The sequence below is a fragment of the Panthera tigris genome, chromosome B2, assembly GCF_018350195.1.
Source record: "Panthera tigris isolate Pti1 chromosome B2, P.tigris_Pti1_mat1.1, whole genome shotgun sequence".
NCBI lineage: Eukaryota > Metazoa > Chordata > Mammalia > Carnivora > Felidae > Panthera > Panthera tigris.
This window is the reverse complement of record NC_056664.1, coordinates 31,408,196-31,434,153: the sequence shown is the minus strand read 5'-3', so window position 1 is coordinate 31,434,153 and position 25,958 is coordinate 31,408,196. Positions and strand designations below refer to the sequence as shown.

General features: G+C 39.1%; 1 protein-coding gene and 1 pseudogene across 1 annotated transcript; both read left to right on the top strand.

Moving 5' to 3' along the window:
* Positions 1-5,223: 5,223 nt before the first annotated feature.
* BTNL2 (butyrophilin like 2) lies at positions 5,224-20,955 on the top strand. Its single transcript, XM_042987591.1, has 8 exons — positions 5,224-5,302; positions 7,231-7,578; positions 9,233-9,514; positions 10,937-10,957; positions 14,316-14,663; positions 15,676-15,957; positions 16,642-16,737; positions 20,915-20,955. Exons 1-8 carry the CDS (start codon positions 5,224-5,226, stop codon positions 20,953-20,955), a joined length of 1,497 nt encoding a protein of 498 aa, XP_042843525.1.
* Positions 20,956-21,392: 437 nt separating this feature from the next.
* On the top strand, positions 21,393-21,720 carry LOC107180639 (annotated as a pseudogene).
* Positions 21,721-25,958: the final 4,238 nt, after the last annotated feature.

Here is a 25,958-nt window from a genome sequence, read left to right as displayed (position 1 = left end):
TAAAAACAGACATCTTCCCAGGGTTATTTCTAAGTCTTGAGGTAAGGATGATGCAGTGTTGGTATGGAAGGTTGTCCTCAAATTTCCACCATTGACTCCCACTATATGCCTTGATGATGACTATTCTTTTCACAACATCACTCTCCTCTTGCTATATCATTCCACGCCAGCATTTTAGGTAGCAAAATTCCTTCCAATATTTGAGCCTTACAAGGCCTACCTCTTCTTACCTTGGGTGACTTTCCTTTGCTGCTTCCGTGTTATTTTGGGAGAGGGAAGTCTGTGGCACAGCAGCCATTCTGGGAACCAGAGGTAAAGTGGGGCACTTGCCATATTTACCTAACAGATATATAGAAAGAGTAAAGAGATGCTTGGCAATGTTTAATTATTTTTCTCTCTTCTTTGAAGCTCTCATTCTCCACAGTGGAAAGACTCTTCATCTACACTGAAGGATGAAGGAGAAAAAATCTTATATTAGAGATAACAGCATCAAGTTAGGTGCCAAAATATGGGCTTATGATAACAGGGAGGAGAAGACACTTCAGGAAAAAAAAATCAGCTCAAATCTTGTTATATCATAATATCAGAAATGCTTATATTTTATACTGAAATGAACATCTAAAATTAAATTTTAAATTATTCTGGAGAATTCCTGAATCCCTGAGAATGTCTCTGCAGAACCCCAGGGGGACTTGTACTTTGATTAAAAAACTGACTTAGGAGAATTTAAAGGAAAATCTAACCTAAACAAGAATACACACCCCCCCCCCCCAAAAAAATGTGCTTCTGGCCTTTATCGTTATAATTTTTGTGTCCAAGCATTTGGTTGAGAAGCTTATTAAATTTCCTTAGTATCTGAGAGTCAATATCTGACTCAGCAAAAAGGGACAAAGAACCAAGATGAAAAGAGCAGTAAACTTGCACATATGAGACCTTGGCTGGGTGCTGTGAAGCTGGGGAGGGTAATCCCTTTCTGGCCTCTGTTTTCTCCCCAGGAAAAGGAAGGATGGGACATTTGCTATTCAGTCTTTCTTCTAACTCTAAGCCCTAGCAAACTGCATTCAGGTGCAAACCTGACACTAAGTGGGGGGTGGGGGTGGGGGTGGGTGGGGAGGGAGACCCCTGATATACGGGAGGTGGAAGGAAGGGTGAGGACAGACCACCAGTGCCAGGGGCTGTGTGAGGACCTGCCAGAGACAGCGCACACTTAGTGTGTCAAATGGGGCCCAGTAGTAGTGCCATGGCTTTCAGGGGTTGGTGGAGTGCTAATGTCACAGTTTTGGCTGCAACTAAACCCAGTCAAAGTCCACTCGTCTGAGTTTCACTTTTCCGGGGATTTCAGCTGGTAGGAGGTGAAAATGCTATTCTGATTGCAATCCATTTTCAGGGTGGGCCTCCAGGACCCGGCTGTCCCTTGAGCTTGGGTGAAGTGGCACAAATCCCCCTTCACCCTAAGCCAGGGGTACCCGGGGCCACCTCCATGCCGTCTGGCTGTCCCTCAGTTCTCCCTCGGTCAGCACCCCAGGACCCTGACCTGCCTTTGGACACCTGCACGTGGATGAAGGGTACACCTGAGACCAACTGAGAAGACCCAGCAGCCCCCAGCCTCACCCTGAAGGAGAAAAGAGACACGTGAGTGGCTTGCTGCGTCCCTGGCCAGGATGGCCAGGGGAAGTTGGGGAAGTCGACTAAGATGAGGAAATGGGATATGTGGACAGTCAGCGCCCACAGCGAAATTCTGCCGCTTGCCCTAATACCTTTCACTTGCATCTGACACTCATACCCAACTCCGTGCTTTTCAAAGTCCTGCTGTAGTTTATGTGATCCTTATAGTACTGCTGTGCTGCAGGCCGGGTGAGGGCACTAGATTAAACTCAGAACAGCAGGATCACGTTATTAACTTGTGCGTGATGTTGTGCTTGTGTCTCTGGGCCTCACTTGTCTGTCGTGGCGATGATACAGCTGAACAAATGTTAGGAATGAGTATCTCCATCAGAGATGAGAGAATGGAGAAGTTCAAGAAAATAGAGTGAGATTCTCAAGGTCATAGAAGTAAACACAAAGCCACTTTGTCTCCTAGAATTCTTATTTTACCTTGCTTTCCCTCTATAAAAATGTGTAACATATCATCAGTTATATCTATTTTTAAAACATATAGATATATAAACTTCAAACTTTGTGGGCTGAATAAATTTATTCTCACTAGTTAATTACTGTAATTACTTGGCATTTTGCGAATTTAACATTTGATGTCTTTTACTGAAAAAACCAAAACAAAACAAAAAAAAAAACCTCTAATGACCCAAATATATAGTAATTTGTCATTTTCTTTGGTGTGAATTTTAACAGTGCACACATAGGTCTCAGAATTCGGACTTGTTACTCACCAAATTCGTCAACACAAACTGCCACTTACCACTCATTTATCATTGCAGCTTAATACTTATACTTTATCCAGAAAATTAAATGAAACATAGGCTTTTAAGAATTCGATGATACATACACAAATTAGACCACATCTCTTGGGAATACCAAAGTTTACCATATTTAGTAGCAATGGCAATTTCAAAAGGTTCCTGGCCTATGTTCAAATGGTAAAATTGAGATGTAAAAAACCTTGTAATAAAAATGTTTTCATTTAAAGTTTGCAATGTAAGTCCATGTATTTATATACAAAAAATCTGCCAGAGATTTTCCGCACACTGACAGCAGATGGTCCATGACAGTGTTTTCCCTCGGCACTGTTGACATTTTAAGTTGGATAATTCTTTCCTGTGAATTGTATGATGTTTAGCAGCTCATCGGGTGCCCCCTTCCCCCAGTTGTGACCACCAAAAATTTCTGCAGACATTGCCAAAGACTCTCTAAGGGCAAGATTGTTACCTTTCCCATTCAGAACCCTGGCCTAAGGCAGTCATTCTCTCCATTTATACTCGCTCATGAATTTCTCTCTGAGCACCAGTGAAGGTTAAGACACATTTTCACCATTCTCTTCAAAAGTCTCAGGGGCATCAGGGTGTCTCAGTCAGTTAAGCATCTGACTTCAGCTCCGGTCAGGATCTCATGGTTCGTGATTTCCAGACCTGCGTTGGGCTCTGTGCTGACAGCTGGGAGTCTGGAGCCTGCTGGGGATTCTGTGTCTCCCTCTCTCTCTACCCCTCCCCCACTCACGGTCTGTCTTTCCCTCTCTCTCAAAAATAAATAAACGTTAAAATTTTTTTGAAAGCTTCATTAATTTGGGCAGTTTTTTTCTAGTTGCATTTGTAGGTTTCCCCCCTGCTTTAACGTGAAAGGCCTAAAGGAACACAAATCTATAAACTGATTTGTAGCAAGTGCGGGTCCTTCTTAGTTCACATGACTGAGCCATGGTACTTAGCATGAACTTGACAGGCTTCATTTGCTCTTTCTTGGCAAAACAAAATGTATCTGCTTTTCACAAGAGGGGGCATCGGCAATCTCCTTCATTCGGAGGGGAAGTGACTGATAATGTTTCAAGCAGCGAGCAACAGATGGTCTATGCAGTCTTCTAACACCTGGCCCCATTTTCATATTGATACTTGAGTGCTCTTTTAGATCTTCATGTTGTGACTAGGCTTGTATCAGTTTCCCTAAAGGTATTTACATTTTTTTAATGTTTATTTCTTTTTGAGAGAGATAGAGACAGAGTGCAATCAGGGGAGGGGCAGAGAGAGAGAAAGAGAGAAAGAGAGAGACAGAGACACAGAATTTGAAGCAGGCTCCAGGCTCTGAGTTGTCAGCACAGAGCCCACAGCGGGGCTTGAAGTCACAAGCCCGAAGAGCATGTTCTGGGCCAGAGTCTGACACTTTACTGACTGAGCCAGCCAGGCACCCCCTCCCTAAAGATGTTTTAGATGAAAGTGTGCATCATTTTAAACAACGAACAGTCATAATAAAGTATAAATCATCTCCGGAAACACTTGGTTTATAATCTCTATTTGAGTGAATGTTGCTTTCCCTGCCCTGTAGAATCGTAACTGGCATTAGTTTCTGGGGAAAGAGAAGCAATAACTAGTTTATTGTCGCTCCTAAGCAGGTTCTTCCAGTTTGGTGTGAAGCAATAAGATATTTGATGTGTCAGATGGAATGAGTCTTATGCTGCTTTCACTCTGAATTTTTCAGTTTTCAGAACTAAAGCTAGCCTTCTATTTTTGTCCTAGTAATTTTAAAGCTTTTTAGTTGGTGGAAGTATTTTTATAATGCTGGTACAATGGGCATGTTGGGTTCGCCAACCTCTGCAGTTGCGCTATTTCTTATACTTATTCCTGTGTATTTCAAGATGACACTGAAAGGCCATTTAGGGTGGCTTCCTTGGCGGTCTCCTTCTGTAGCCCTATTTCCACCACTCTGTCCTTCATTTTCCAAAGCGTGTCCTGCCCCTGGGTTCTCCCAAGACACTAGCAATGGCTTCCTGGCTGCAGAGTGAGGATGCGGAGCCCAAATGTCCATCGATGGATGAATGGATAAAGAAGATGTGGTATATATATATACAGTGGAGTATTACTTGGCAATCAAAAAGAATGAAATCTTGCCATTTGCAACTACGTGGATGGAACTGGAGGGTATTATGCTAAGTGAAATTAGTCAGTCACAGAAAGACAAAAATCATATAACTTCACTCATATGAGGACTTTAAGAGACAAAACAGGTGAACATAAGGGAAGGGAAACAAAAATAATATAAAAACAGGGAGGGGGACAAAACATAAAAGACTTATAAATATGGAGAAGAAACTGAGGGTTGCTGGAGGGGTGGTGGGAGGGCAGATGGACTAAATGGGTAAGGGGCATTAAGGAATCTACTCCTGAAATCATTGCTTCACTATATGCTAACTAATTTGTATGTAAATTTTAAAAAATTAAAATTAAAATTAAAAAAAATTTTCTACATGCTCAGAATAAATGGACCTTAGGAGATTTTTTAAAACATGGAAATATTATTGTCCCTTTAGCTCAGGAGGGCTTTTCATTTCAATCAGAAATCTTCCCTCAGGCCTAAAAAATTGATTGAAGTACCTCACCTGACGTAAGGGGTCAGAAATGAACGGTAACTGCAGAGAAATGGTGTCAAGTCCGTTTCCTTGTTTGATTGTGGAGGAGTTGATGTTGATTCCTTGTTGTGACTGTGTAATTATTGGAACCCACAGAGTGAGTTTGCTCCATGACAGTGTACTCATATTTTTCTCCTGTGTTTGCTCCAGGGAGAATGGTGGATTTTCCAGGATACAGTCTATCTGGTGTGGTTGCCTCTTTCTTCTTCGTACTGTTCACCATGAGGCAGCCAGGTACGATGAATGCCCTTGTTCCTTTTACTGTATGCCCAAATGTCCCAGCGATACAGTCAACATGCAGAGTTCCAAGTCAAAAGGGCCAGGACAATATTAGGACTGGGGATCCAGGAACCAAAGCATCTATGTTCCAAAAAGGGTCCTCAACTTCCAGCTGTGCTATCTTTGGGAAGTTACTTGAGTACCTTCTCCCTTAGTTTCCTTGTCTCTATGATAAGAATAACAGTATATCTGTGTCTTATAGGCTAGGACAGACTTTAGGATTAAATGAGGCTTCACATAAAATACTACCAGGAACGCATTAAGATATTCATCCACCTTCCTGCTTCCATGCAAGACAGCACTTTGGAGACAAGACAATCGACTGCTTCTTAGCATAAATTAAACAGCATGAAAATACTTGGAAACAAGAAATAGAAGAGATTTCCAAGAAATGGATTTTGAAATCTCAGTAGCTGAATTGTATCTTTAAAAAAGATTATGGGGGCGCCTGGGTGGCTCAGTCGGTTAAGCATCCGACTTCAGCTCAGGTCACGATCTTGCGGTCCGTGAGTTCGAGCCCCGAATCGGGCTCTGTGCTGACAGCTCAGAGCCTGGAGCCTGCTTTGGATTCTGTGTCTCCCTCTTTCTCTGACCCTCCCCTGTTCATGCTCTGTCTCTCCCTGTCTCAAAAATAAAATAAACATAAAAAAAATAATAAAAAAATAAAAAAGATTATGAAAATTAGGTGTCAGAGGGAAATGTCAGAGGCCCAAGGAAAATGCAGCATGCAGAAGTGGAAAACATATTAGACAGGGCACCAGAAGGCACAGGCACCAGACTGATTGCTGCCAGAAATTATGTGATGTGACGTGGGGATGCTCTGCCCTCTGTGTAATGCAATTTCTTAACCTGTAAAAGATGTCAACTAGATGGAATGAGTTCAGATCTAGCTTCATATTTGGATTCCATTAATGAAGAACACAAGCACATCTCCATTCAGTTCTATAGTGATTTTTGACGTGATATTGATCAGCAAGTGAGGAAGTTGAAGTTCCTTTTTAAGATGATTGGATGTGGCAGAGAAAGTGAAAATGGCCCCAGAGCATTTTAGGATAAGAAAGAATATAATAACATGACTTATGAGATTATTAAACTTCACAACAAATAGAATTATTAAATATCTCTTCAATTTGTAGATAACAACAAAGAGGTCAAGCATGACTCAAAATTTGATTAAAAGGCTCAGACTCTCTAGACAAAACACTGCCCTTACTCTACCACAAAATGCCCTTGAAAAAACTGAATTGTACATACATAGCTCCAGTAACTGGGATCTTGCCTACTCCAGACCAAAAATTGTTTAAAGTTAAAAAATAATCCCAGTTCCTTACCTAGGACCAGAGCAATCCTGAAAAGCTGAAAAATCTAATGTATGAATTTATTACCTAAATTTTAGGAAAAATGATTATGAAAGCAGTCACTAACAGTATAGAGTAAAATCACTAACTATAAAATAAATTACTATAAAATATAAAATAAATCACTGACAATGTTCCCAATGTGAAAAATCAATTTATACATTAACTTATTTGAGAATAAAAACAACCCAGAAATTGTAGCTTTAGTATCTTAAAGGAGAAGAACTTGAGATTCCAAATCTCAAATCTCACTGGATATAGTGGCTTTGCCCCCAAAATCACACAGCTGGTGACAGATATAGTACTGACACTCAATTTTTTTCAACTGCATGTTCTCCTCAATACACAAAATTGTCTTTTTAACAGCAAAATGTGCAAATATCATGCCAGATTTCTTTAAAACACTGAAAATAAAACCCTTCCTTCTCCAGGTGCCTCCATTTTGATAGGTTGGACATCCCAAAGCAAGCATATTAATCTCCCAACTGACATTTCCCAATTCCTCTTTTTCACTCTGTTTTGTAGATAGCTGGAGAGTGATTGGTCCTGCACATCCTATACTGGCTAGGATTGGGGAAGATGCTCTACTCACCTGTCAAATCCTACCCAAGAGGGCCGTGATGCCCACAAAGATGACATGGTACCGCTCAGATCCCAACGCAGTGGTGTTTGCACAGTGGGATGGAGCTGATGTGACCGAGATGCAAATGGAGGAGTACAGAGAAAGGGTAGAGTGGATAAAGGATGATGTTCCTGAGGGAAGTGTGACTCTGAAGATAAACAACATTCGACCATCTGATAATGGGCAATACTGGTGCTGCTTCCAAGAGAAGAACTATTATGAAGAAACAAGCTTGTTGCTTGAAGTAGCAGGTGAATATCTTGGAAAAGACAGAGTCTTGGAAGGAGAGCTTTATTAACTTGTGGTAAGCTTATTGCCAGTTGAAGAATTACCTTCTAATCATCAAGGCAATTCCTAATGCCCAGTCCTCTTCATTTGAAGAGGAATGCCTTCATTTGAAGGCAGATAGTTCTGAAGTCTTCAAAGCAAGCTCACCTAAAGCAGTCTTCTCAAATTTAACTTACACGGTTTTGACTATTCTTGACAATGGAATGGCAATCTGTGACATCCGGTCATTAACAGTTTTTTCTGAGCCACAGATTTGTGGTATATCAGGCCAATGTGTTAGGGTAAGTCAATCACTGAGTGAGTGAGTCTAGCTGATTGCCCAGCAGTCATATCTCAATGGAATGGGTTGTTCTCTACCCGACCTCCAATATGCAGTAAATTAAATGTGAAAATTGTGTTTCATTGTGGAATGCCCCCCAGTTAGAAAACTAGTGCTGAGAACAAAGTGGTTAAGAACTTTGTGCTTTTATGGAGACTACCAAATATTAGTGTTCAATGAATTGAGGACTTCCAGATGCATTTGGACATACCCACTGTGATGCTCTTGTATTAGCAAAGTGAGAAACAGTTGAGAAAAAGGGGATGATTGACCAAACGATTTGTGCTAGGGAAAAAAACACGCATCTGAAAAGTAAATAATCATTTGGTTCCCTGACAGGATTAACTCCCTCATATGCTAATGAGAAAATCAGGCAAATCCACTTATCTTCTCAGGGAAATAGTTCTCTGGAGATGTTACCATCTCTGACTCACACTAAAAATGTTCCCTAACACTGTTTTTCTTAATACCTACAACTACGATCATTATTTTTATGTTCTAGGTGATTGAAGATGGATGAAAGAGCATATGTATTTCTGAGATGTGAAGAGAGGGAGGCAGCTGTTCACTATCAGGAACCTTTGAAAATAAGCCACACATTTCCTAGGGCTCTAGGTGAAGGGAGTGAGTCTCTTTCCCCTAGCAAGTGATCGAGTCAGAATTATCATCTATGGGGACCCCTTTGTTTGGGTTTGAGAGTGATGTTGGATAAAGAAAGAATTTCATGATTACATATAACTGGGATTTCTCAAAAACATTTTCCCATTTACTGGAAGGAAGATTTAGAAACAAGAGCTCCTCATGGGGCATTCCATTCTACATGTGCAGGTTATCTACTTGCTCCCCAAGGTCACAATCACCAACAGAAAGAATGTGAAGAATAGTCCCCATGTAGATGATTTCTGGCTTTATGTTAAACATTCTAATTAATCAGAGTCAAGGTATCATCTAAAATGTCGGACAGAGTTTGTGGCATTGGGAAGCTCAATGAATAAATTATAACACCTCTTTGCTGGCAGTACTAGTGACATAAGCAAAATGCCGTTATGTCCCTTTCTCTATTCTCCTCCTGTCTGGATCTGAAGAAAAATACGTATGCTAAAGTTTATACATCCAGACTGGAGAACAAAGTGAATATGAACTCCAGTTTGAATGCGAAGAAGATTTTGGGCTACTTCTTGCTCCCCAGACCTATGAACTCTTGCCCCCTCCCTATAAGCCATGTCACTGGGATCTCAGTTTCTATGATTTGTGCCTCCCTGGGTTCCAGGCCTCAGGGCTGTGTCTTCCTTCCACAGGTGTGGGATCTTCCCCTTACATCCACATGGAGGGACCTATAGAAAGTGGAGTCCAGCTGGTGTGCACTGCAAAAGGCTGGTTCCCAGAGCCCCAGGTCTATTGGGAAGATGCCACAGGAAAGAAGTTGCTGTCTGTCTCTGAGCATTCCATCCAAGATGAGAACGGCCTGTTCTATGTGGAAGCCACTCTTGTGGTGAGGAATGCCTCTTTGGAGACCGTGTCCTGCTTCATCCACAACCCTATCCTCAATGAGGAGAAGAGCTCAGTCATCTCCATTCCAGGTCAGAGCTCTGCCTCTAGGACTAATGTGCTCAGATTAACAAGAAAAGTTCAAGGGACTGTTCCTTAGCACTGAATATTCTTTTTATCAAGGAAAATATCTAAAATTTAATAATATGTATTAAAAGGTATAAACTACTAATGGTTGGAATTTTGATTGAATACTTTGATTGAATAGCTATTGTGAATGATATTCCAGTTATTTTCAAGTTCTACCTTTTCTTTTTGAATTAATTTTCTTTACTCACAAGTATGCATCACATGACAAAGAAAATAAAACTATGTTCTTTCAATTAAAATGTTTTCCTATGCCACATTGTGCCAATTACTTCTGGAAACCTATCATGTGATGATTATCAGAGATGGAGACAACTATTTACATAATAGCATCTTACCTATAACCTTATTTATAAATAGCAACAAAAACAGCAAAAAAGGCACAATACAACAGTGGAGTGTTGTGTCTTATGTTATTATAAATTATAGTATTGATGCAAAATGATATTTTCAAATGATTTTAATGGTTGAAAAATCCTCATGATGGACTATTAATGATGAAGATTATACCTATCTACCTACTTACGTATCTATCTATCTATAAACATTTACAATCATGTGAAAAATAATGGCTTTTAAATAACTTAAAACAGCACTAAGACTTTGGGACACTTTCTTATATTTAGATATTAGGATATAGTTATTATTACTCATATAAATGGATATGTGAAAGAATTTAAAGTAAACATTACATGTGAATTTTTTTGGTCTTTTTTAAAATGTTTATTTATTTTTGAGAATGAGAGACAGAGTGTGAGCAGGGGAGGGGCAGAGAGAGAGGGAGACACAGAATCCAAAGCAGGCTCCAGGCTCTGAGCTGTCAGCACAGAGCCTGACGTAGGCCTCGAACCCACAAACTGTGAGATCATAACCTGAGCTGAAGTCAGCCCCTTAACTGACTGAGCCACCCAGGGGCCCCCACATGTGAATGTTAAAAGGAGCTGAATATATATATTACATGCTTTATATATATAAATGCTTTATATATATGTTTAATCTGTCGGTTTGGACTTTGAGGTAATAATTGTGTATGCCCATATATTTTTATACTTTCCATGCACTTATAAGAAGAATATGTATTATTTTTATAAGATATTAAATTTCAATATGTTAAATATCAGGAAAAACAAACAATTTTTTGTGTGTGCAAAAAAAAAGGAAACACAGCTGGATCACAAAATGATCTATGGGAAAGAATATTTTTCTGCATTTAATTTCTTTTTTATAAATTCAGCTTTTCAATTCAAAGTAGAACTTTTTTCTTTTCTTTTCTTTTCCTTTTCTTTTCTTTTTTTCTTTTCTTTTAATAGTTTCTCTCCTTTCCTTAGATCAAATTCTTTAATATATTATTTTCATTCTTTTTACAGAGAAACTCCAGAATGAGCTAGGTAAGTAGACATTGGATGCACAAATGTAGAAAAGACTTTGCCTCCCCAAAGGAAAGTGGTAATCCCTGGACAAAGCCAGCAGGAGCTACCATGACAGCTCGTGATCCAGATGAGAAACTGAGGCACGACTTTACCAAGTATCAAGTTCAGTTACTACCAAAGGTGACTAGCCAAATGCAGGCCTCCACAGCCTCCTTCAGGCACCATTGCACAGTGTAACCTTTGACTTTAAGTGTTCACAGGGACCCCATTGAGCTTCAGATAGACACCCGTAAGGGGCACAGACATAATCTCGGCTCTATTTGACTGGAGGAAAGGGTGGTGCCATTGTGTCTAAGGAATGGTATAGGACAGGTGGTGGGGCTCTGGAGGTCCTTTTAAAATATTTTAGTGTGAAGGGGCAGTGTCATGGTAACTGGAAGTCACTACCCATCACCTTAACCCTCTGGCCTGCTATGGTTTCTGCACCTTCTCCTCACCCCAGTGGATGGGAGCCTCATCACTATTGGATGGGAGCCATTACTTTCCCAGATCAGGCTGGAACAATGTGCTGGGTCAATCAATCATTTCCTGTTTTTCTGTTTCTTTTTTTTACTTAGTAGTTGGACTGCAGTATTATTATTTTACTGTACTTAAGATAAAGATAAATGGTTTAAAAAGTAACCAACTGATATTTGAGTCTCTTTCAGTTTTTCCTTTACTTCCTACCATCTTCTTCCTTTCTGTGATGTCTTCTCCCAAACCATGATAACCAGCCTGCTCCCTGCCCAGATGCATATGTATCACTTATTTTTTCCATCAATATCCTGCTCTCTCTCAAATCACCAGTTACAGGAATGTGTGTGTGTGTGTGTGTGTGTGTGTGTGTGTGTGCCTACGTGCACATTAGATGAGCTTAAGCATACTTTTCAGTCCATGTAGGAATTTTTGAGGAAAATCATGGTGGCAAACACACCTCAATCTCTGCCAGAGTCTAGTGTGACACTTTCGACCCTAGGAGCCATAAAGATAAAGGGAAGGGCCTTGGGAAGGTCAAAGGTAATGCCACAATCTGAGGAGAACTTCACCCCTGTGAGTCTTACCTTCTAAGTTAGATCCCTTTCTGCCTGGGTGGTATCTGCTTATGAGCAGTCAGAAACCTTAACCAACAAAACTTGTTAGTTACAGATCAGAAAGTCAAGCCAGTGTTTGGGGCAGACTGACATATGTCCTTCTCTGTCCCCCAGGAAGACTTTAGGTAAAGAGTCACTCCTCCAAGTTATCTGAATCTATTTGACATGTCCATTGCAGACCCAGCACACAAAATGCAATCTGATGTTGTGCTGTTCCTAGTTGTGCTGACCTTCTGGGACCACAGTAAAACATGATGAAAATATGGAGCTCCCCTGGCTTCCTGTCAGGTGGGGATTACAGGGCTGCACCTTCAGGAGCTTTGAGGGTTGGTGATCATCATTGGTCTCTATTTTCCTCATCTTCAGAATGAACGTGTTGAATTTAATCTCTAATGTGTCAGGCCCTAAGAGTCTGGATATGATATGATACAATTAACTTAATATTATATAATATCTATATCTATATCTATATCTATCTATATATATATAGTTCACTTAATTGAATATGCTGATTGAAAGAGGATTACATGACATATGATGGGATTATCAGGTTTTAAGGAATTGGTGTATTATGCAGTAAACTGCACTCTCCAGAGAATATTTAATTTTCAGTGAATATTCAGAGGGCATTTCAGTAACATACATACAATACCACCAAATAAAACAAAACAACATATGTCATCACAAATTGTGTGGAAGGATATGGACAAAACTATATAGAGAAAGGGAATTATGCAGAGCTTCTCACAAGGAACTTGTATTCTAGTCGAATATCAATTATTAACAGATTGCACTACATGATTTTTTTCCTGCACTTTAAACTTTATTTTTTACTTGGATATTGGAAAAACAGGAGTTTCATATATGTATGATACACCTACTCATACGGGTATTAGAGCTAAGGAAATCGTCTGTTTTATTAAGCAATTTACTGTAAAATACATGGATAGAGAAAGAGCAGCAGACTAATCCCTAGTTCATTTTTTCTGACTCCTACTTTTCCCTTAAGATTTTAGAAGATATATATGCAATGGAGATAATATTATTTTAGGTAAAATTGAAGGATAAAGCAAACAAAATGCTGGAAATAACTGGGAGTCAAATTTTAGCTAGAATAGAAAGGAATAATCTGAAAATTAGGATTGTGTTGACAGAAAGTTTCCTTTCTAAAGAAGTACCTGGCAGATTTTGGCTAATTACATAGTGAGGACATTTTTGCCATCAACTCCCATCCAGACAATATATGAATTTATGCCTGTATTTCTATTATAAATGATCACAACCTATGTGAAAACATTTTTACCACTTGATAGAAAAGGTTGACTCTCAATTTAGAACAAAGCAAAACTGGCATGGTCAGAGCCTGATGAACTGGAAGTGTAACATAGCTTGGGTCCAGGAAAGCCACCAGAGAATATCTCCCATTTTCACAATGGGAGGATTAGGACTCTTTTGTGTATTTGTTGTTGTTTTATGTTTTGTATTTTAACAACTTCCCCAATTCTTGATCTTATAATGCTTCTCAAAATATCCTGATGACATTGAACCTGATGTGTGTTTAGAACTCCACATATGTGGGACCTCAGGGAACTAAAATATAACACCTTATAAGGTGTTATAAAAAGCAAACCAGGGGAAGGTTTCTTGATATTTCATTACTAAAAATCCACCTGACACTCCTTCTTATCCCTTCTCATTATCAAGCCAGAAAGAATGGTTACAGTGCCCTTGAGTCTCACGGTCTGCATGTCTCCACTCACATTGTTCGATCATCCAAGAGGTTTATATAGATTTTTGTGTATAACTCCAGAACAATCTTATTATTTTGATAGTGATATATTTATTTTACAGTTTAAGAAACTGAGGCATACACAGATTGAGTAGTTTAAAGAGGTCATATAGATGTGAAGTGATAAAATACTAATTTTATTCTAGAAGTATTAATTGCAAAATTATTTTATTGGGGTGTAATCTGAATAAAATTATAAGTAAGGGCAGGTGTGGGTTCCATTAGTAGTTCTTTTTTTTTTTCAGACTGACACACATCATGGGATGGTTCTACCTTGGACAGGGACAGCCTCTATCCTGATTCCACCAAACTTCCCCCTCTCTAAAGGATGACCTTGTGGCTCACAGCTTCCTTGGGATGCCCATGGGTTCTAAACACCACTGGAGATGTTCTTACTGATGGCACTATTTGTTTCATTTTGTTTCTTTCATTGTGTTTTGTCTGCTGTATTTCATAGCTTCCTTAAAAGTGATTGGACCTTCCCAGCCCATCCTTGTCAGAGTGGGAGAAGACATACAATTAACCTGTTGTCTGTCCCCCAAGACTAATGCACAAAGCATGGAGGTGAGGTGGCTCCAATCACACCATTATCCTGCTGTTTATGTGTATGTGGATGGGGAACATGTGACTGAAGAGCAGATGACAGAATATAGAGGGAGAACAACCTTGGTGAGTGATGCCATCAATGAGGGGAGACTGACCCTGCAGATACACAACGCCACAACGTCAGATAATGGGCAGTACCGGTGCCGTTTTGAAAAAGATGGTGTCTACCAGGAGGCCAGTTTGGATCTGAAGATAGTAGGTAAGGATTCCAGATGTTTTGGTTTCAACCTCCGTTCCTACTGCTTTAACATGCTAGTTCCTGGAAATTTCCCTGGTACCTGAAATTTTCTGAATGACCATTCATTTGTCAAATTTATATTGAACACTCTGATGCACAGGAACTGTAGTACATACTTATAAGTTCACAAACTCAAATGAACCAGATTTAATTCTCTGGGTATAAAATCTGTGCACTTACCAGGATCTCCATAAAATGACCACATGTTTACTAAAATTGGAGAATTTTACTCCATAACTTTACACAAAACTAATTATTTCACAGAGTGTTATTAAAATTCTGGAAAATGTGTAGTTACTAGGAAGTATAACTGTGCGAAGATTAAACTAGATCCACATATCAGTTAAAATAATAAGTATCAACAGAATTGGCAGGATGGAAGAGGAAAGACAAAATCACTCCCTGAATGATAATTTCCCACTGCTTATATTGTGAGTTAGAATTGATTTTTCAAGGTTAGCAAATGCCATTGAAGACACAGGTCAACATCTTAGATAATTGATTTGTTTCTCTCATTGATTTTGTGTCTCCGTTCATAAACATATTCATGACATATCCATAGGGGCACACGTTGGGAAGTTAAATGGACTCCATCATTTTCTGCCACTGGACACACATATTTCTAAAATCTTGATCTTTAAGAATATTCTCTTAATCATTTTCTTTTATCCTGTCCATGAGATTTGTGTCATGGTCAAACTTATTTTGTTCACAGATACAGAAAAGATTGGATTTAAAATTTATTGTTCCTCTGACTCTCACTGAGGATTGAATTTAGGAAGACAAAAAATAAAAAACAAAACAATAAACCACTCCAGCCAATGTCATCTCTCAGTGGAATATAATTCCACTATAAGCTTTATTCTCTTCCCAAACCTTTGACTTGCCAAGCTCTTTCCTCTCAGTGAAGTTACTGCCCATATAACCACTTGGCAGATACTTGAGGTTTTGTTCCTTGATCTTTATTCCCCAGGTCTAGGTTCTTCCCCTCTGATTACCATAATAGGACAGAAGGATGGAGAAATAGAGTTGATGTGCAGTTCAGAAGGGTGGTTCCCACAGCCCCATGTGCAGTGGAAGGACATGGAAGCAAAGATAATACCATCATTTTCAGAGGTTCTGACTCAAGGAAGTCATGGGCTTTTCCATGTGAAGACATCTCTATTGGTCACAAACAGCTTTATTGTGAATGTAACCTGCTCCATTAGCAACCCCCTTCTTGGTGAGGAGAAAATGGCAACTTTTTCTCTCTCAGGTTGGTGACTCCATGTGTTCCTCTCAGCTGTGGAAAATAAATATGAAGACAAATGCAGACTTACTTATTTTATTGCTCTACCATATTTTAATTTTTATTTTATTCTCTCTGATAAAATCTCCACTATCTCTTGCAAAACTGGTCTTCAGGACACCTGGAGATCCTATCGATATCCCTTGACTAAAGTCCTAAGGTTATATTGTTGTGTATACACTAACTTTTAAGAATTGACTCTACTGTTACTCTAAGGACAAAGTCTTTTCTTCTGATGTAAAAACAATATCACTCTTGGTGTTCTTTTTTCTTTATTGTGGATTGTCTTCAGAATTAGAAACTAGTTTTCCTTAACATCATCTTCATGCCTGTGGATTAAATAATTTTATCCTTTTGTTATCCTCATTACTCCAGCGATGGTGATATAATTGGAAAAGAGAAGGGAAGGAAATGTGTGTGTGTGTGTGTGTGTGTGTGTGTGTGTGTGTATTTCTGACAGGAGCAAACAATAAAGCTAGCATAAACTTTGGGTCTCTCCTCAGCTTCTGCAGAGCAGGGAGGAACTGACCAGCTATCTCCTTGAGAGACCCACATCCTCCTTTCTAGCCCAGGAGTTGTTCAGATAAAAAGAACAATCTTTGAATTTTCCCAGGTTCATGACTTAATGAGCTTATGGGTTTTCCATTTTAGAGTCCATGATGACTTTTTCATGGAAGACAGTGTTTATTTGTGGATTGCTTCTTGCTGCAGCTGTAGGCCTGGTCATGAGGAAGAGCTATAAAAAAGGTAAGTCAGGTAAATAGAAATGGTATGGAGCATACTTTGTAATGGGAACCTTGCTGTGCACTTTCCCTAGCCTCTCTTTTCAGCAACCGCATAGGGGAGGCTTTCAGTGAACATTCAGTAATTAATGAAACATAAGGTCCATGGTTTTACATTCATGTAATGGAGGATTGGTGTTGACTGATATCAGAGTTTACAGTGATAAAAGTAGCAAAAGAATTAAAAGACAATAATTGGATCCCACTATGAACATTCCCAAGTGATCTAGTTAAGGAGAGGATGAAAAAAGTAGCATAGTCATCTATGCTTTCAAGACTGATAGCTGAGACTTGACTGAGGTTCTGTTGGCATGAACATTTCACTAAGATCTTTAAAAATATGGTGACTCATTTATTGGTGGTTCTTGTTCTGTGGATAAAGGGCCCTTATGTGTTGACATAGAGATTGTTTTTTGTGCCCTATAAAGTTTCTTCACTTCAAATTTCTTATGTCACTGTAACTTTGGTTTGCCTGTTTGGATGTTAATGTAATGAAATTTATATTTTAAAATACTCTCCACATTGATTATTATCATAATGGATTTTCTTTCTCTATAATGAACATGACATTGGATCCAAATAGAGCTCACCCAGAATGATACTTTCTGAGGAGAACAAGCATGTGACCCCTGAACACTCATGCAGCCATACATCCTATGGAGATTTGACAACTTGCTCAATGTGCCAAGCCAGGAGGGGCTCATGTGAGGGAAGTGATACTGTGAGGTGGAGGTTGGGGACAAGACATTATGGGTCTCAGGTGTTGCCAAGGATAATGTAGCAAGGGAGTCATCCCTGTGTTACCTGAGAATGTGTTCAGGCAATGAGTCACTATAGAAACCAGTACGGGGCCATTACCTTTCTTCCAGGCGTCCTCTCCATGGCTCCAAGATGGGTCAGAATCTACCTTGAAGAGCCTCTGGATACCTTTCCTTTTATAATATGACCAACAAGTGCTCTATCTACACTTTTCCCCAAGTTTTCTTCTCTGAAACTACACTCCTTCTTCATTTTCATTCTTTGATCCTTTAATGTGGGTTCTCCTGACATCTTTCCTGCACCCATGAAATTTTGCAACATCTCCAAGGGAAATAACAACCTTGGATTCTGGAAACAAGGATTATATTCTAAGTCCCAGCTCTTCTCCTTTTACCAGCTGCTTGAAAGGTTTCACACCATCGTCAAGCTACCAAATCAAGATGCTTTAATGTCAGTCTGGCTTCAAATCTGATCTGGAGACTGATCCTTCAGAGAACTATCCTCTCCCAAGCTGTCTGATATCCTGCCACTCATCACAACCTGATATGTGATGACCAAAGATTCTTAGAAAATCCAATGGGAAATGCAATTAGGCCTATAGGAGGAAATGCAAAGAATTATTATTTGATATGTTTCTTTACGAAGGTGACAATTTTCCAAGTGGGGCTAAGTAAATGAAAAATACTGTTGAAAAGAGTAAGAGAAAATACAGCTAAATGGAAAGAGAAAATATGATCACTGAGATATAATCTTGAATATCATATGAAATGTGGAATTCCTGTTCCAGACTTTTTCAAAAAGTTAATAGAGAACTTGGAGTGAAAAAATGTTTCAGAAATTCTAGTCCAAGACAAATGCCATATGATTTAATTTATGTGTGGAATCCAAAAGCAAAACAAATGAATAAATAAACAAAAAGCAGAATCAGATCTATGAAAACAGAGAACAAACTGATGGTTACCATAGAGAAGGGGTAGGGGTATGAGCAAAATGGGTGAAGGGGAGTGGGAGACATAGGCTTCCAGTTATGGAATGAATAAGTACAAAAATTAAAGGTACACCGTAGGAAATACAGTCAATAATATTACAATAGTATTGTATGGTGACATATGATGAGCATAGCATAATATACAGACTTGTTGAATCACTATGTTGTAAACCTGAAATTAATGTAACATTGTGTGTCAACTTTCCTCAAATAAAAAAAATTTAAGTAAAAGAAATTCTAGTTCAAGAAAAAAAATAATTTCTTTTCATTGTATCTATATGAGATGATAGATGTTAACTAAACCTAGTGTGGTAAATATTCCACAATATATACAAAATGAATCATCATGCCGTGGACCTTACTCTTATATAGTGATATATGTCAATTATTTAACAATAAAAGGAAAAAAAGAGAAAAATTCATTGTGTCATGTATATGAAGGTATCAGTTTTATTTTTAGAGTAAAAAAAGTGCACAATTAAAATTTATAATTCCAAGATAAATGTACATAAGTGATAAATGCAACACATAGCAAAATTTGTTTAAAGTCATAATGAATTAAAGAAGAGAAGCTACATGTGGAAGAGGAAAGACTCTGGAAAAGGGAAGACTTGGAAAAAGTCTTAAAGTCTTAAGTGACAATGAAGAATACCTACTAATGGCACTCTGCTGCTTTTTAGGATGACACCATCACAGTAATCACTGTCCTTTGAAAATCATTCATTTGTTGCATCCTGGAGAGCCTCTTTTGGCTCATAGTATTTTTTTCTCTTTTTTTTTTTTTTTAAGTCATACATTTATGTTTGAAACTATGTATTAGTCTCCCACTGGTATTTACACATTTATTTTACTTAGTTTTAAATTTTTCAGTTGTGAAATACACATAGCACAAAACTTATTCTTTTAGCCATTTTAAAGTATACAATTCAGTGGTATTTATGCCTTCATAATTTTGTGCAGCCATCTTCAGCATCCAGTTCCAGAATATTGTTCCAGAAGAAAACTCTATAACGATTAAGCAGTCACTATCCATATTCTCCTCTCCCCAGCCTTTGGAAACCACTAATCTCACTAATCTGCTTTCTGTCCCTATGAATTTGCCTATACTAGATATTTCATATAATTGGAATTGTAAAATATATGGATTTTTTTTTTTTAGTGTCTGGCTTTTTTTTTTTTTTTACTTAGCATAGTGTTTTTAAGGTTCATCCATGTTGTAGCATGTACCAGTACTTCATTCCTTTTTTCTGTTAAAAAATTTTATTTTTTTAAGAGCTGTTTTAGTTTTACTACAAAATTGAGTGGAAAATTCAGAGCATTCTCATATCCCTCCTCTCTTTCCTCACAATTTCCTCTACTATTAATACCTTGCACTGGTGTAGTACATTTGTTACAACAGATGAATTGATATTGATGCATTATTTCCAACTACAGTTCATAGGTAGGGTTCACATCAGGGTTCACTTTTTGTGTTGTACATTCTGTAGGGTTTGGCCAATGACTTACCATTTTTGGTACATTAATATACCCTGATATACTCTATATTTTGAAGACAAACTTATTAGTAGATATGTTAGTTTTGCCTTAAAATATTTTTAATGTTACTCTATTTTGATTTAATATAATTTAAAATGTTTTGTCTAATAAAGTCTGAAAGTTAACTATCCCTTTATTTATTTATTTATTTTTTGTCTTCCTTCCTGATCAGTCTTTTTGCTTGTTAGTTTTATGTACTTGTGCCAGCCCTATATATAAACATATAGGTTTTCCCTAGGAAGGTCTCAAGAAAATGTGTTTTTTATCAGTCACATTCTTTCACTATGTATTAAGAAACCTGCTTTTCTTTAGCTCACCAAATTGGGGATTAATTTATTTTCTCAGTTCCAATGCCACTTGGGAAAATCATGGGGAAGGAGAATGATTGGTGGCTTGACTAAGACACCCCAATCATTGAGCCATCACTGTGGCTGATGGATGGATTGGTCATCAAGGATCCTGTTCCCTGACACTCCTGATGCATAGGCAGCTGGTCGTAGTCATGAAAAGCATGGGGACTCTCAGAAGAGATGTACAGATTGGATGGATCTCAGTTTAAAGGAGAGGACTGGAGGAAACCAGAGACTTTAAGTTCCATTAGGGCAGTGATTGTGTGTGTGTGTGTGTGTGTGTGTGTGTCCTCACAAAAAGTGACATATATTAGTTGATCAATAAGCATTTATGAAATAGAGGAATAGATTCATAAATAGGATATTTATAAGATATTTTATCTGTATAATGCACTGCGGTCAGCTGTAGAGATAAAGTGATTAGTAAGGCTGATTCCTGCCCTAAGATATTTTTTTTATTCTACTACAGTGTCTCTTTGTTTTTTGAATGTCTTATCATTCCTTTCTAGGCTCTATTCAGAATGGGATTGCCAGAGTGGTCCAGCAATAAATAATTAATTGATGGAGTCAGATGGTGAATTCAAGGTCACTACTTTGTCAGGAACTGTGGGCTACTTGGAGATCCTTCATTGCTTGTTGATTTACTCATAGCAGAAATGAGGATATGATGGAGGATGCTACCCATCACATTTCTACAACTGTGATCCCAGCAGAATATTAGCCTTAATATTTTCTTTCATTGCCACCTGTAGCCTATGTTCTTTAAGATCTAAGCTTAGAAGGACAAAACCCATTAAAATGAGTGGAGGAATAGGGGCGCCTGGCTGGCTCAGTGGTGAAGCATATGACTCTTAATCTCAGAGTCCTGACTTCATTAGAGCTTACTTAACAACACCACCACAACAATGAAAACAACATTTCAGAGCCAGGGAGCTGCCCCCCAGGTCCACAGTGGGTCTGCCTGTCTGCCCAGCCTCTGCTGCAGCCATGGGAGTGCAGGAGGAGACCATCTCCCCTGGAGGTGGGTGAACCTTGTCCAAGCATGGTCAGACGTATGTGGTGTACTACCCAGTGATACTTGAAGATGGAAAAAAATTGTATTCTTCCCAGAATAGAAACAATCCCTTTACATTTATGCTAGGCATGTAGGAGGTGATCCGAGGTTGGAAAGAAAGGATTGCCCAGGTGAGTGTGTGTCAGAGAGTAAAATTGTCTCCCTAGACTACATCTACAGTGTGGTGCCACGGGGAACCCAGGCATCATCCCACCAAATGCTACTGTCCTCTTTTGCATGGAGCTTCTGAAACTGGAATGACAGGAATGACAGGGCCTCCTCCCCATTCTTAGATGTGTCATGGAGGGATCCAGTGCCTCCAGAAGCACATGTGAATCATATGGAGCTTTTTCTGACATTCCACAACACTCTGTATAAACATGACCCTGACTGAATATGTTCTGGCACCCAGCTCTTTGCTCTTTCCCTTTCTTCGCCTAAGTGTGTTGAACTAAACTATATGCCATAAATGTCGTTACTCATTTTATTTAGTTTTTGCTTTTGGGGTGAAGGTTCAGTTTCAGTCTTTTGGATCTAAGTTTCCATGTAAGTACTAGTCAAGTATTAACAGCACAGGTAATGGGTTAACTTTAGAATAGAAATTGGTGTGGGTTGGGTGGGGGAGAATGCAAGAATCTTTATTTTATTATTTTGGATGAAATTTTTATCTGTCATATATTAAACATTCTTGCTGCTGCACTGCTAAGTCATAGCAGATTTGAGGTGTTATTGAGGGCCCGCTCTCCAAGTTGAGACATGTCCTTGGGTCAAATTAAAAGTCCTACCTAAAACTAAAGTGGGGAGTGGGAGATCCTTGCCTCCAATATACCATGCCAGTCTCCCGTTAAACCCTCTGCCTTTTTGTTTGTTTGGTTTTGGTTTTTTTAATATAATTTATTGTCAAGTTGGCTTACATATAACACCCAGTGCTCATCCCAACAAGTGCTCTCCTCAATGCCCATCACCCATTGTCCCCTCTCTCCCATCCCCCATCCACTCTCAGTTTGTTATCTGTATTCAAGAGTCTCTTGTGGTTTGCCTCCCTCCCTCTCAGTTTGTTTGTAATTAATTTTTTCCCCTTCCCTTCCCCCATGGTCTTCTGTTAAGTTTCTCAAGATCCACATATGAGTGAAAACATATGATATCTGTCCTTCTCTGATTGACTTATCTCACTCAGCATAATACCTTCCAGTTCCATCCATGTTGCTGCAAATGGCATGATTTCATTCTTTCTCATTGCCAAGTAGTATTCCATTGTATATATAAACCACATCTTCTTCATTCATTCATCATTCATCCATTCATCAGTTCATGGACATTTAGGCTCTTTCCATAACTTGGCTATTGTTGAATGTGCTGCTATAAACATTGGGGTACATGTGGCCCTATGCATCAGCACTCCTGTATCCCTTGGGTAAATTCCTAGCAGCACTATTGCTGGGCCATAGGCAGATCATTCTCACTGAGTTGCTGGACACTACAGGTATCTGTGTCCAGGCTAGGAGGGACCTCTGAAACCTTCTTTGTGGCCTGGCTTATTATTACTATTTTTTTTTCCATCCTGTGGTTTTTCTAATGGATATTAAGGACTTTTGTAATTTCATAGCTATCCAAGCTCTACTTCCCCAATTGTAAGAACTTTAATCAAAAGTTTAAAATGAAAGGACACCTGGGTGGCCCAGTTGGCTGAGTGTCTGACTCTTGATTTTGGCTCAGGTCACCATGCTTCATGAGATTGAGCCCTGTGTCAGGCTCTGTGTTGATAACATGGAACCTGCTTGGGATGTTCTCTCTCCATCTCTCCTTGGCCCTCCCCCACTCTCTCTCTCTCAAAATAAACATTTTATTAAAAATTTTTTAACATTTTTATTTATTTTTGAGAGTTAGAGAGAGACAGAGTGCAAGCGGAGGAGGAGCAGAGAGAGAGGGAGACACACAATCCGAAGCAGGTTCCAGGCTCCAAGCTGTCAGCACAGAACCCCACACAGGGATCAAACCCACAAACCATGAGATCATGACCTGAGCCAAATTCAGATGCTTAACCGATGGAGCCACTCAGGCATCCCAATAAACATTTTTTTTTTTTTTAAGTTTAAAGTGATGGGGCGTCTGGGTGGCTCAGTCAGTTAATTAGGTATCTGACTTCGACTCAGGTCATGATCTCATGGTCCGTCCATGGATTTGAGCCCTGTGTCGGGCTCTGTGCTAACAGCTGAGAGCCTGGAGATTGCTTTGGATTCTGTGTCTCCCTCTCTCTCTGCCCCTCCCCTGTTTGCCCCTCCCCCCCTCAAAAACAAATAAATGTTAAAAATTTTTTTTTAGAGTTTAAATTGAAGGTGCTGGTTATAGTCACCCAATGAAAGTCCAGACATCATGACAAACTCTTGAGTGTTGTCTTGAGAAAAGCTTCAGTGTCTCCTGGTTTTGGATGTTCAGCTACCCCTGCTGATCTGTTTCCTTGCTTTTCTTCCCCCCTCTCACCCTTTGCTGTCCTGTATAATGATTTGGTGAGAGAAATTATTGCTGTCTACCCACTCCCACCTCCCCACACTACATATGCATGTCAAGTTTTATTATTGCAATAAAAGTGCTTTTATGCTGGCCTTTCTAAAACAAAAAAATGAGCGGAGGAGTAACAGGGGGAAGCATTCTGTAGTTTCTTCAGTTGAGATACTTAAAAACATATCTGAAACCTCATGCTGATTGTCCAGGGTATATAACAAATGTAAAATATCCAAAACTCAACCTGTTATCCTTCCTGTTCTATATCACAGTTTCAATCCCATTTGTTCCTATTTTGTGGTTATCTCCATGCAAAGGGTTCTTATGTCCAGAAATCCCTTCTCATCCACCATGTCCATTTGATTATAGCTATTAATACTTGTCCACCATTCATTTACCTCTCTCCTGCCTCTATTTTTGCTTGCTTATTATATAAGCCCTCCGTTTACTGTCAGTAAATTTAATATTCTGGGCTCTGGTTTCATTCTTCCTGGGTTTCAATGCTGGCTATAATGCATCAGCAGAATGTTGCTAAGGAGATACATCTTCCAAGAGAGGTTGATAATGAGATGTATGGTTTAAAGATCCGTTAATATTGTATACAAATCTAAGTGGATCTCTTCTATCTCCAGGAAGAGGGAGCTTGTTTGACAGGAGAAGCTCATATTTTATATCCTTGAAGACATAGGCTTAGTTGCATTAAAGGGAAAGAAACCCTGAAGAGTGGGAAGAAGATGGTCAGAAAGAAAAAAAAAATTTATATATATATATATATACCCACAAACCATGGGTTTGTATACAAACCATATATATATATATATATATATATATATATATACATATCAGCATTCTCAATGACTTTTTCTCCATGAAGCCTGTAGGTGTTTCTTCATTCTTATTTGACTATTTTTCTCTAAAATCATAAACTGCAACATCAACTCCTTTTTCATTCACATACTCACATAGGGCACAATTCAGGACCTGCTAACCAGTGAGAATTTGGTAAAAAACAACAAAAAGGGTGTGTGTGTGTGTGGGGGGGGTGGGTAGGTTTCTCTCACAGAAGTCTTGGGCTCCTGCTCAAATGGTTTATAGTTTTATATTAGTTCTCCCTACCCCATGGCAGACTCCAAGTTTAGAGGTCAATGGCCTGAAGAAAGGACAAGCTGAGCTATTAACTTTCACAAAACTTGGACAGTTTTGTGTATCTCTAACACTAGTAACATGTATCAAGAATTTACTCAACTGTGATTCTTCCCTTCAAACACCACCCCCTCCTTCATATTTGATAACAAAACTAGTAAGAAGAGAGATTTTTCTCTTTAAATGCAGTTTCTTTAAATGTTTATTTATTTTTTAGACAAAGAGAGTGTGACCAGGAAGGGACAGAGAAAGGGGGGACAGAGGATCCAAATCAGGCTCTGCGCTGACAGTAGAAAGCCCAATGCAGGCCTCAAAGTTATGAACCAAACTGTGAGATCATGACCTGAGCTGAAGTCAGATGCTTAACCGACTGAGCCACCCAGGCACCCCTCTTTAAATGTAGTTTTAAAAATACTACTTCAACACACACAACAGAAGAGAGGCCATGCACTTGTTTTGGATTTTCTTGCTGCTGCTCAAAAAAGACACTGAATTTCCCCAAAACCAATGCGAGAGGAAACTCCCCCAGACATTTTGTAGTTGTCCCATTTCTCTTTCTGCCTCTCTTTTTGAAAGGGGTTGATAATGTACCTAGTGAAGCTGACCTACTCTCCACGCAGGGACAGCTTTCTTGTTTTTTCTTTTAATGTTTATTTATTTTTGAGAGAGAGAACAGTGTGCAAGTGGGGGAAGGGCAGAGAGAGGGAGACACAGAATCTGAAACAGGCTCCAGGCTCTGAGCTGTCTGCATAGAGCCCAGCGTGGGGCTTGAACTCAAGAACTGTGAGATCATGACCTGAGCCGAAGTCAGACACTTAACTGGCTGAGCCACCCAGGCGCCCAGGGCAGCTTTC

Excerpts from the sequence above, each read along its gene's own strand:
- BTNL2 (XM_042987591.1), top strand. The coding sequence starts at position 5,224 with ATGGTGGATTTTCCAGGATACAGTCTATCTGGTGTGGTTGCCTCTTTC. Across the intron at positions 5,303-7,230 it reads GTTCACCATGAGGCAGCCAG|ATAGCTGGAGAGTGATTGGT; the intron begins GTACGATGAATG and ends TCTGTTTTGTAG. Across the intron at positions 10,958-14,315 it reads GAAACTCCAGAATGAGCTAG|CTTCCTTAAAAGTGATTGGA; the intron begins GTAAGTAGACAT and ends TGTATTTCATAG.